General features: G+C 48.0%; 1 protein-coding gene across 1 annotated transcript in view; it reads right to left on the reverse strand.

The window, feature by feature from the left end:
- PTK7 (protein tyrosine kinase 7 (inactive)) overlaps nucleotides 1–12712 on the reverse strand; it is a 148863-nt gene that overhangs the window by 41840 nt on the left and 94311 nt on the right. The window contains exons 8-10 of the mRNA XM_068131445.2: nucleotides 6267–6533; nucleotides 5976–6109; nucleotides 4198–4333 (exon numbers count right to left, since the gene is read on the reverse strand). Of these exons, the coding sequence (XP_067987546.2) occupies nucleotides 4198–4333; nucleotides 5976–6109; nucleotides 6267–6533 (537 nt within the window). The remainder of the gene's footprint in view (nucleotides 1–4197; nucleotides 4334–5975; nucleotides 6110–6266; nucleotides 6534–12712) is intronic.

Genomic DNA, 12712 nt, shown 5'->3' on the forward strand with positions numbered 1-12712 from the left:
ATGATGGGTAGTGATTGGCAAATTTTTGATTTGTCGAAATTTGATGTGCAAAATTGGTAGTGAGCGATGGGCCCGGTGGGTAAGGCTGGCATCCCTGCAACCCTTCCCATGGTGGGGCAAATGCGCAATAGATTATGGGGTGTATGGCAGTGAAAACTACCCCGGGTGGGTTAGGATATTGGTAGGGATCTAGAAGAGATTGACATTAGGTGACGTTAAGATTAGTTAGTGACTGATACCTGTAGTGGGGACGCAGGTAGATTAGTGTGGATAATAATGACGAGGGAGCGCAATAGTTTAAAGGGACGACTGGGAAGCGCAAGTTTCAGAGGGGAGTAGTTAGATGAGATGATGCTGTGTGAGAATTGAACAGGTGTGATTGCACAGGTGTGCAACTGGACAGGTGTGTGGAGCAGTGTATGAGTAGTGAGTGTGTGGATCAGCGCGAATGCGCTTGGGGAGAGAAGGGTGCAGGTGGCACCAGGTGTGAGAGCACAGGTGTGCAAGTACAGGTGTGTGGAGAGAGTTGGAGTAAGTGGTACGGAGTGGTGTGCATGGTGCGAAGGTGTGGATGGGGGAAGAGTGGACCCCTTTCACGAGTACCTGGGGCGGGTAGTGTAAGTGTTAGGCAGAGGGTATAGGTAAATTGTGGTTGGATATTGGCATTTGTGGTGCGGTTGCAGAATGGTATTTGGATGGGTGCATTAGTGTTGTGGAAATGGCTGGGCGTGTAGCCTGTTAGTGTGTGTAGTTGGTTGGGCACTCCACCACTGTGAGGATGTCGGCCAGGTGAGGCCGCAGGTGGGCTCTGGGAGCCGTTAGTGTCAGTGGGGCCCGAGGATCCGGAGGACGGACCCGGGTAGCCCAGTGCCAGAGAGGGCACCGAGTGGGGAGAGCGCCAGAGGGCCTTCCCCAGGTAGTTAGGTTAGGGCAGGGAGCAGGTAAGCTCGGAGGCAACTGCAGTGGTGGGGGTGTGCAGGTGGGTAGACCTGCTGGGAGAGTTACACGTCGCGGCCCAGAAATTGTGCGAGGGCACCGGGAGATGAATCGGGGGAGTGAGACCCCAAATTGAAAAGCACCACAGTTTGGCCAATGGGAATTGGTTTTTAGAACCCATAGTGTAAGTTGGCCAATGGATTGGCAGGAGAAAGACCCCGGGTAATGTAAAGTTGTTAAAGTCATTTAGGAAATAGTTAGGATTGATGAACCTGTCGCACCATACGCAGCCACTTACCTGTGGTGATGATGACTCCACACCTGTGTTTTCTTTGTTTTGTTGCAGGAAATGAGATTGCTGTGGATTGGTGAGACGCATCACGACGTGGAAGAGACATTGGGGTGATTCCATCTCTCCCTCCCTAGGAGGGACTGATGATGAATTGGAGATGGCAAATTTTGATGAGAGTTGAAAATGGCAAATTTGATTGGTTAGGAGGGAGAGAAGACGAATTTGGTATATGGGAGGAACGGGGAAGACAGTAGGGATGTTTGTTGATTTGTAAAGTAGATGTTTATGGGTAGTGTTGTGTTTTGTGGATACAGTAAGGGGTAAGGGAGGGGCCATGTAGGTTACCTGGTTGGGGGGGGGGGCGTACGGTAGGAACGTACCTGTCTCACCTGGTTCCCATGTGCCCCCAGTGTGCATCATCTTATATTGCGTGCACTTTTGCGCCCTTACCACCTTACTCACTTGTCTTTTCTTTTGTCTCCCACCTCCGAGGATCTGGCTTTGGGGCAGAGAGAGAGAGGAGAGAGAGGTGCTGGCTTCGCAGTTGTGGGCCTGCACTTTCGCTGCTTGCTGCCTGGATCGATACACCATATGGACCGCAATGTTTGTGGCCACCCACCATGGACCGCAGTTCTTATGCGGCCAAGCACCACCCGTGGATGGACCTATGGGTCAACGTGGCACCTATGCCATACAGGTGAACCACTTATAGTTGGCCCCCTGACGGCCACAATAAAGAAATGGACGCGGTTGGCGCCTTTCTTTATTTTTTGAAAGAAGTAAGAAGGCCAAGTGCACCACACGAAGGCAAGACCAGCGGCAGAACATCGGCCGGCTGCGACACCACACCATGATTACTAAACATTTTATTGGTGCACCGGATGGTGCTGACTGTGTGATGGGGTGGTGCTTTTGGTGCTGGGAAGGGGTGCTCTGCACATTATTAAAGGCCGTAAGGCCACAGAGCACTCGTGGGTTGGTGTATCGATGCTGGCATGCGTGCTCTCTCTATGCATAACATCTGCTTGTGTTCCTCCAAAAACAGGTCCTGGATCGTAGTGTAAATATCAGCGTAGTCTTGTAAATAATGCTCCCTACCGGCTGTATGTTTAGTTTGCGAATTCTTTCCGGATTCGGTTATCCTGTGGGTGTGTTTCTGTGAGGAGAAGGGTGCAACGTCGCAGGGGGACATATTTACTCATTTGTGAATATCTGTAAAACTGTCGCACTCAGGGTAGAGTTAATAGTAGAGGGAACTACATCTGAGTGCCACACTAAAATAGGTAAAAATTTATCGGGTCGGGACGCCCCGAGGGTAGAGAAGGGTGCAATGTTGCGGATATGGGACTTGGCCTCAATATCCGCTTGTAAATACTCCCCTATTTCCCCAATACTCCCCAACTATCCCCAATCCCCCATTCCCTAGTCCCATTGCCTGTAAATAACACTCTGTAGAACCGACCTTCCCCTTTTTCCCCCATTAAATGTCGTGCCCAGGTCCACCGCATCTCACGTAGACAACTTTCGGACATCTTGCTAGTTATTCTTAGTCTATGTCAGTTAAGGACTCGTTTCCATTAATTCTGACTCTTCGTTGCACCAGAATGTGATCGTATGGCACCAGTAGTGAGTTTAGGACCTCCCCTTTCCTCCTCCCATCTTCCCCATGTCCACTGCAACAACAACTACAACAACAACTACAACAACAACTACAACAACAACTACAACAACAGAGGGGCGCGGCGCGGCGTGCGGGGAGTGTGCGTCCTCACACCGGCGTGGTTAGCCGCCATTGCCCATGCGCTCCACGGGGTTACCACGAAGGGGCTGGCTGTCAGCTCCTCGTCGGGGGCGGAGCCAGTAACCCCCCCCCGCACCCAATAAGAAGGGCGGACCGATTCCATCTGGGGCGGAGCTAACTAGCCGAGGGCGTGTCACTCCCCGCCGGATATACGCAGCGACTTACCGGACGTGACGTCAGATGCGCCCCCAGCTTGAGAAGACAAGTCACCACCTCCAAGCGCTGAGTGAGACCTCCCGCATCTTTGGACTGGACCGGGTCGATTTTGCCCCTGAGCCAAGGTGCACCTTGAGCCATCGAAGACCTGCCCCTCCTTGCCATCAATCCCCGTGTGAGTCAGTTTTGTCCCGTTTATCTGTCGTCTGTCGGGGCTAATATAAGAGTGTGTCTAAGTGCCTGCCTTTCTATGCTGTCCCTCTTGTCGTTGTAATCTGACCTTCCGCCCTAATATAACCTCCTCCGGAGGTCTTGAGAACCGTATCCCTGGTGTCGTGTCATTTTAATCCCAGCCGTTGTGTCCTTTTCCTTCATTGATTTAGCGTAGCGCGACTCGGCAACGTTCGAGTATAATCGGGTAACTTGTGCGGACACGGCGGCCATTCCGCTCGGCCCACCATAACATCAAAGTCGTGTCTGTAACACTATAAACAAAGGACGGACTCCCCAGAATAATATTTTAATGACAACTCCGACGTCATTGGTCACATCGTATAGCAACCATATTGAATTAAAGGAAAAAATTTGGACATCATTTTCTCCGAAACCACTCAATGAATAAAAATGAAACTTGGCATACGTCATCAACTCCCCATGAGGTAAAGAGGCTGATCATGATGACGTCACCGGTTAAGTAGTATTCCAGCCATAATTGGTGGAATTGAAATCCTTACACAAAAAAATCTGAAACTTCATATATCTATCTGATCTATAACCTGATGTGTGAAGAATTAAACTTATGACATCATAACTATGGCAAGAAACGATGTGACATAATAGCGTGCATGGATGATATGGACATATGGCACATAATAGCACAGTGTTCAGTTTATGATGGTATTTTTATTCAGAATGAACATGTGAGGCGAGACCGTTAGCTCTAAGAGTGTCGTTCTGGTTTTAAATGCGTTTTACCATAAAATCTCCATTTAGTCAATCATGGGAAGCTTACCCAAGACATAGACCCTGGCTGCAGCAGTAAGCGAACCAGCAGGGGTGCTTGTATTACAAGTGTATATTGTTCCATCGTACACCTCGACAGACAGGATAAGCAATGAGCCATTGAATAAAACCTGGAATCGTGAATCCTGCCAAGAGACAATGGCAATGAAACGAAGCACAGTAAACACTTTTGCACTTTTCTTTGAGTCTTGATTTAAAGAATGCCAAAAAAAAGAAGAAAAAAAAAGACATTTGGGACAGAATTTTTTAAAAATAAGTCATAAATCAAACAAGATATATGACACAAAACAAGACAAAAACACAAACACAAAAAAGAAATATGCACATGCACACACCTTGTTTAGCCAAATGGATAGAATCCACAAACAATCATAATGAGAGTCGACATCAAATCCTTCCTTTTCTCCGATGACCTGATCTCAGACAATCAGTTCTGCTTCTACCCAATCACTTCACCCCAGACACTGCTTGCTTCTGCTCTCCCATCCACAGACATGAGATCAGGACCATTGCTCTGGACATATCTTGAGCATTCCATACAGTCTGGAACCCTTCCTTGATCTCCAAACTCTCTACCTCTGGCATCCAAGGTAAACTCCACACATGGCTTACAGACATTCTACCCCCTTGTAATCAATGCACACCTCAACGGGATCCTCTCATCTCTTCTCCCAGTTCAGGCAGGAGTGCTCCAAAGCAGTATCTTTGGCCAAGTCATGTGCCTCATCTTCATCAATGACTTTCCGATCCTTTGGAAAATCATGCTTATCTATTTGCTGATGACTCCTCTCCAATGAAGCATCTCTCAACAGATATGCAGGGAGCAGCCTGTGCCATCTCGACAGACCTAGAATCACAAGCTGCACCAAAACTTGGAATATGAATATGTCTTTCAACCCTGCTGCTCTCGCAGCACAGTTAGTTTGTATACTAGGTCAAGGCTCGTGGAAGAGCTAGTGGTGAAACTCCCAAAATCCATGCTTACTGCTTACCTCCACTCATTTGTTCCTTGTTCCACTCACCTATGGAACCAACTTCCTCAATCTGTTCCATCTCATTCATCCCTCCAGGGTTTCAAGATAGCTATTCACTGCATCTCAGGTCATCTTCCATCCATACTTATGATCTTTTGTAACCTCATTAACCTTCTCCAAGTCCACCCCTTCCTTTCCAGGCTATTGTGCCCTCCCTCTCCCTCATCCTCTTTTGTTCTATTTGTTTCATACAGTTTTTCCCTTCATCTTCTTGCTGTGTTTGAACTTGTATCCAGCTTGTTCAACTCCCCTGTGACCTCCCCAACCCTCCTTTTGATCTCGTCCTTCCCCGTGCCCATTCTGCCTCCAAGTCTCCCTCCCCCTTTCCTCCAAGTTCTTCTTGTTCTGTTCCATTCTGTATTCTAGCTCTTCCAGGAAGCTTGACTTTGTATATGAACATAATTAACATCTAATTGTTGCTATTATTTACATGACATGCTAAATGTAGATCTGTGCAGTAAATACTGAATGGAAACATTCAAACAATATAAGGATTATGAAGATGAACTGTGAAATGTGGCAAAAGATCACAAAAACTGAGAAATCGCTGTTATAACAACAATGAAAATTGTTTTTAAAAGTACAGTCAGGCACGAAAACATTGCAGCCAGAAAAAAAAAATACCCCCCTTAGTCAAACAAGTTAATCTCTTCGAGAATTGAGATTACCTAAAAATAGAGAATCTATCAGTCTTGATTGAAAAAAAACAAAAATCTAGGTGCTATATACTGACCTCAGTAATGTCAATGCCATTTTTGAACCAACCTACGCTCGGTTTGGGACTAGCGCTTGCAAGGCAGTGCAGAATGCCTGGGCGTCCCTCCTGCAGCCTACTCTCCACAGGAGCTGTGATCCACACTGGATGAGCTGTAAAACAAAAACATGATCAATTTCCAATAATATAGTCTTTAGTCATCAACAGACCTCCTTGGTTCATATGGCACTGCTACAATACTGAATGGGACATACTGTTCCAGGAAATTCGAAATCCATTACCAGATCATTAACTCCAATCAGAACATACTTGCAATAGTGAGGGCCAGATGTTGTCGCTTGTGGCCTGCACGGTTTTTAGCGTGGCACACGTAATCCCCTTCATCGCCTGGCTGTGCAGGCTCGAGAACCAGAAGTCCCTGTTTCGCTCTGATACGGCCTGTAGATGGTAGTCGCTTTCCATCCACCTCCCACCAAAGTTCTGGCACTGGTCGCCCAAATGGGGGATCACAGTGTGCACTCCACGGCTCACCTGATCGTGCGATCATCGATGCAAAGGGCACCAGCTCACCAATTTCTGATCACGACATTTTGGAGTGTGATGGTAAAAAGGGAGGCAATAAAGAAGGGGGGGCGGGGGGGCTTCAAGTCACTGTTCTTGTTTACAGAATCCAGCACACACCGCTGGATTCTGCTTCAAAAAGCAACTAAATATTTACTTCACCAAAATGCTTTTTCATAGGTTTAATGAACTAACAGGTGTTACATATTTAGGTGAATGTATGTAAATTACCATGCAGGTCTTTGCTTCCGGGTGTAGTATATTAAGTTGTTGTGTAGTTGTTGTGGTTGGAGGGTCAGGAGCCCTTCTGAAAGAGTGGCAGGAAACGGAAGTGGCCGGAAGCGGAAGTGAGAAAAAGGGAGGAAAAAGACACGAGGGAAAGGAAGGTTTTTCTTCTTCCTCGCCCCGCGACGACGAGAAGGTGGAATCGACCTTACGCTGCGCGGAAAACGCGCCGTTGCGAAACGTCTGGCGAGAGGAGTTACCTGGGCGGTAAATACCTTTTGACACGTCCAGTCACCGTGAGTTCGTGCACGAAACCAAGCGTCCGGGACAGTTTGCCCCGTCTACAAAGACGCGTACGGGTCCGCACGTTGGGCCTCGCTCGCGTCGGAAGCCGCGCTGGGTTTTGCCCCGTCTACAAAGACGCGTACGGGTCCGCACTTGGGGCCTCGCGCACGTTGGACGCCGCGCTGGGTTTGCCCCGTGGCTTGGCAAGGAGGTGCGCTGCAGCCGCGGCCCCAGTCCGAGACGGCACGTTTAGAGCACGTCCGCCCGGGGCTCGTTCAACCGCCCGTGTGCGGAGAGGAGAGACATTGACCACGGAGGGAGTCAGGAGTGGGGCTCACGTGAGGAATGTATAAGATTAAGATGGCCATCTTAGAGTTTGTGTAGATGAGTTCACATGGTTGTAATATTGATTGTGCCTGGTTGTGTATTGTTGATTGCTCGGGGAAAATCTCCGTGGTTGTGTCTTTGAAAGTGTTTGGTATCATTACCATTGGAAATATATACTTGCACATCAGTTGTCGCCTGGGTGAAATTCCTATGGATTGCGTGGCGAATGCGCCTATATAATACTATTTGCTGGCGAAGGTCCTCTCACGGTCCGGGGGTCACCGAGACCTGGTATGCACTGAGGGGACCACGTAACAGAATTGGGGGCTCGTCCGGGATTTAAAATTGTATAAAATAATAAAATAATAATTTTTTTATTAATTAAAAATTATTAATTAATTATTAATTGGTAATTTTTTTTTTGAGAAATTGGGGTAAAGTCTTGGGTGAAGGTTAACAGGTGTTAACGATAGGCACCATGGCGTTTGTGGCACAGAACTTTGGGGTAACCCCGAGTGAGGCACAGTTCCGAGCGTTGCTAAAGTCGGACCTCTTGAAATTGGCCAAACATTTTAACTTGGAGGTCCGAACTAATTTGAGGAAGGCAGAGTTGCAGGCCACGGTGATACAATCTATGGTGGGATTAGGAACATGGGACGAGTTAGCCTGGGAGTGGCTACCCGAAGAACCAGAAGACGTTGAGCTCCGGAAACTGGAGTTGCAATTACGGAGCCAGGAACGGATCAAAGAAGAAGAAAGGAAAGCAGAAGAGAGGAGAGAAGAGAAACAAGCAGAGGAAAGGAGAGTGGAACGAGAACTCCAGGAAAGGTTAAAAGAAGAAGAAATGAAAGCAGAAAAGGAAAGAGCAGAAGAAGAAAGGAAAGCAGAAAAGGAAAGAGCAGAAGAAGAAAGGAAAGCAGAAGCGAGGAGAGAAGAGAAACAAGCAGAGGAAAGGAGAGTGGAACGAGAACTCCAGGAAAGGTTAAAAGAAGAAGAAAGGAAAGCAGAAAAGGAAAGAGCAGAAGAAGAAAGGAAAGCAGAAAAGGAAAGAGCAGAAGAAGAAAGGAAAGCAGAAAAGGAAAGAGCAGAAGAAGAAAGGAAAGCAGAAGAGAGGAGGGAAGAGAAACAAGCAGAGGAAAGGAGAGTGGAACGAGAACTCCAGGAAAGGTTAGAAGACAAAAAAGCAGAGGAAAGGAGAGCTGCAAGGGACCTCGAAGCAGAGGAGAGAAAAGCGGAAAGGGAATTAAAGGAACGTGACATGGAGCTTCAGCAAGAAATCAAATTCAAGGAGCTGGAGTTAATGAGAGAACGGGGAGAGGCACCACCCTTGCTGACGGGGTCGACACCTAACCAGAAAACCTGGGATGTGGGCAGACATGTGAGGCTGGTTCCACCGTTCAGTGAAAAGGAAGTCGCGAAATTTTTCCCACACTTTGAGAAAGTGGCTCGACAATTAAACTGGCCGGAGGAGGCCTGGACCATACTCGTGCAAAGTGTGCTGGTGGGGAAAGCTCAGGAAATTTATTCGGCGCTACCAATGGACCAATGTGCAGATTATGAGGTACTGAAGAAGCACATCCTCAAGGCCTATGAGTTGGTTCCGGAAGCTTACCGGCAAAAATTCAGGAATGCCAGGAAGAGGGAGAGTGAGACCCATGTGGAGTTTGCCAGAGTGAAAGAAAACATGTTTGATCGGTGGTGTGAGTCTAAAGGAGTCGGGAAAGACTTCGAGACATTGCGGGACTTGATCCTGGTGGAGGAATTCCAGCAGTGTGTCCACGAGGACATCAAAGTGTACCTGCAGGAAAAGAAGGTACCAAAGTTGTGGGACGCAGCCACCATGGCAGATGATTATGCCTTAACCCACCGAATAGGGGTCCACGAACCTAACTCCTCGCCTAGATCTCCGCAGGGGAGGTGGGGAACAGCAGGTGCGGAGAACGACCATACATGGCGGCGGCCTCGAGATGATTATGGGGACAACTATGATACCCCACCGGCTCGAAATCAGAGGGATGCGGGCCCAAGACAAACTTATAGTTCGGGGGGCCCGAGGCAGACCCCGAGTTTTTCCTCTGGGCCTACTTGCGCGTTTTGCAAGAAACCTGGACACTTGATGTCCAGTTGTTACCTCATGAAAAGGGACAACCCAGAGCGGAGTCCGACTATTACAACTCCGAATGCGATGGCTAGCGTAAGAAATCGCCATCAAAAGGGTTACCAACCATTTATTTCAGAGGGGTTTGTGTCACTGGATGGAGCCTCGACTAACCGGAGACCGGTTAGGATATTGAGGGACACAGGGGCCCATCAATCTTTAATGCTTGAAGGCATTTTGCCATGGTCCGAGGAGACGGCAACGGGGGATAGTGTGCGTTTACAGGGGATCGGGGGCGGTGTTAGTGCTCCCCTTCAGGTCATCCAGTTGGAGTCCGATTTGGTGTCAGGACCGGTCACCGTCGGTTTACAAGCCACGCTTCCTGTAGAGGGTGTATCTGTGGTTATCGGGAATGATTTGGCCGGGGGTCAAGTTTATGGTAACCAGAGGGTTGGTAAAGAGCCCAGCAGGGAAAATAACACCACACCAGCTCGGGATGGCGACAAAAGTGCCAAGTTATTTGTAGGGGGACTGAACTTCAAAACAGAGGAAGAAGTTCTGACCTCTGTCTTCAACAGATATGGGCCGCTGGTGGAAGTGCGGTTGGTAAGAGACTGGGAAACGCAACAGTCAAGAGGGTTCGGCTTTGTCACGTTTGCCAGCACAAAAGACGCCAGAGAGGCAGAGAAGAATTGGAATGGCAAGGATTTGGAGGGTCGGACCATAACAGTAGGGAAGGCATTTCGTAGGCGTCGAGAGGTCTACAGGAGAGGACAACTGGGCGGTAGTTTTGGTGGTGGCCGCAATCAATATTATTATGGAGGCTCCCTGAGTTACAGCAGCTCCCGAAGGAAGGATTGTCAAAGTAGTGGCCGAGAAGGAGACCGCTATTCAGGGGACTACAGGGACAAGTGGTCCCACCATAATTATTAGGGAAGTTCTGAGAAGTTGAAGCACTGAAGGTGGCGGAGCCGCCGAGCCAAGATGCCTACACGAATTAACCGTGAACGCCGTTCCTAAAGGCGTCCATGTAGTGAACTTTCATGCACGGACTAACCGTGAACTCCACGTTCCTCAAGGCGCCCATGTAGAGAACTTTCCTGCACGGACTAACCGTGAACTCCGCGTTCCTAAAGGCATCCATGTAGTGAATACTCGGCTTGGCCTCCCGGAAAAAGTGCTATCGAGTTGCCTAACTTTGGATCTTTGATCAACCCCTTAACCTTCATTCCCAAGAAACTGACGGTCAAAGCCAGAGGGTTGAGTTATCTGGTTGTTTCTCCAAATTGGCCGGCAAAGAAAGTTTTCGCTGGGTTCAAACTTTCTTTCTTGAAGGGGGGGAGTGTTACATATTTAGGTGAATGTATGTAAATTACCATGCAGGTCTTTGCTTCCGGGTGTAGTATATTAAGTTGTTGTGTAGTTGTTGTGGTTGGAGGGTCAGGAGCCCTTCTGAAAGAGTGGCAGGAAACGGAAGTGGCCGGAAGCGGAAGTGAGAAAAAGGGAGGAAAAAGACACGAGGGAAAGGAAGGTTTTTCTTCTTCCTCGCCCCGCGACGACGAGAAGGTGGAATCGACCTTACGCTGCGCGGAAAACGCGCCGTTGCGAAACGTCTGGCGAGAGGAGTTACCTGGGCGGTAAATACCTTTTGACACGTCCAGTCACCGTGAGTTCGTGCACGAAACCAAGCGTCCGGGACAGTTTGCCCCGTCTACAAAGACGCGTACGGGTCCGCACGTTGGGCCTCGCTCACGTCGGAAGCCGCGCTGGGTTTTGCCCCGTCTACAAAGACGCGTACGGGTCCGCACTTGGGGCCTCGCGCACGTTGGACGCCGCGCTGGGTTTGCCCCGTGGCTTGGCAAGGAGGTGCGCTGCAGCCGCGGCCCCAGTCCGAGACGGCACGTTTAGAGCACGTCCGCCCGGGGCTCGTTCAACCGCCCGTGTGCGGAGAGGAGAGACATTGACCACGGAGGGAGTCAGGAGTGGGGCTCACGTGAGGAATGTATAAGATTAAGATGGCCATCTTAGAGTTTGTGTAGATGAGTTCACATGGTTGTAATATTGATTGTGCCTGGTTGTGTATTGTTGATTGCTCGGGGAAAATCTCCGTGGTTGTGTCTTTGAAAGTGTTTGGTATCATTACCATTGGAAATATATACTTGCACATCAGTTGTCGCCTGGGTGAAATTCCTATGGATTGCGTGGCGAATGCGCCTATATAATACTATTTGCTGGCGAAGGTCCTCTCACGGTCCGGGGGTCACCGAGACCTGGTATGCACTGAGGGGACCACGTAACACAGGCAATAACAAACTCAACAAAAGTCAACAATTGCTGCTTGATGTCAGCTGAACCATCAGTGTTTGATGTCTATATACAAACAAGTAAACAAGAAGACGTCATGTGGAGCACGATACTTGCAAAATACGCCCCCCCCTCCCTCCCCAAGAAAAAAAAATTCCATTGATACAGCAAATTGTCCATTTCATCAAGATTAAAATTGACAATCTTGATCAAAGCTCGGGACAATAGGAAGAAAATTGACGATTTTTCAGATGAAAATGATGATTTTGGAAGGTTGACCTTGAGTTGACCTTTGACTTTTTGACCTCAAAAATAGTTGGTTTCCCTATTTAGTGACAATGTGCAAATGCTGTTCAATTTTCAAGTCAATCGGTTGAGAATTGACAGCTTTTTAGATGAAAATTGATTTTAAAAATTTGACCTCGAGTTGACCTTTGACCTTTTGACCTCAAAAAAAGTATGTTTCCCAATTTAGTGACTCTATATGCAAATGCTGTTCAATTTTCAAGTCAATCGGTTGAGAATTGACAGCTTTTTAGATAAAAAGTGATGTTGGAAGTTTCACCTTGAGTTGACCTTTGACCTTTTCACCTCAAAAATAGTTCATTTCCCAATTTAGTGACTTGATACACAAATGCTATTCAATTTTCAAGTCAATCGGATTTAAAATGGCGATTTTAGAAATTTGACCTCCAGATGACCTTTGACCTCAAAATCAATAGGCTTCTCAATTGGGACGACATACAACTTGGTGAAGTTTCGTGACGATCGGTTTAGAATTGTGACCTGTAGGCCGGTGACAAACAGACAGACAAACAGACAGAACCACAAACGGAACCGACCAATATACTTGAAAAATCTTCGATTTTGCAAGTAATAAATAAATACGACTTTCCTTACAAGGAACTTCAATGCAGGAGGCCAATAGGCACACCAAGCCTGTGCAATGGTTGCC

This window comes from Myxine glutinosa, chromosome 11 (genome assembly GCF_964187855.1).
Source record: "Myxine glutinosa chromosome 11, kmMyxGlut1.1, whole genome shotgun sequence".
NCBI classification, from domain to species: Eukaryota; Metazoa; Chordata; class Myxini; order Myxiniformes; family Myxinidae; genus Myxine; species Myxine glutinosa.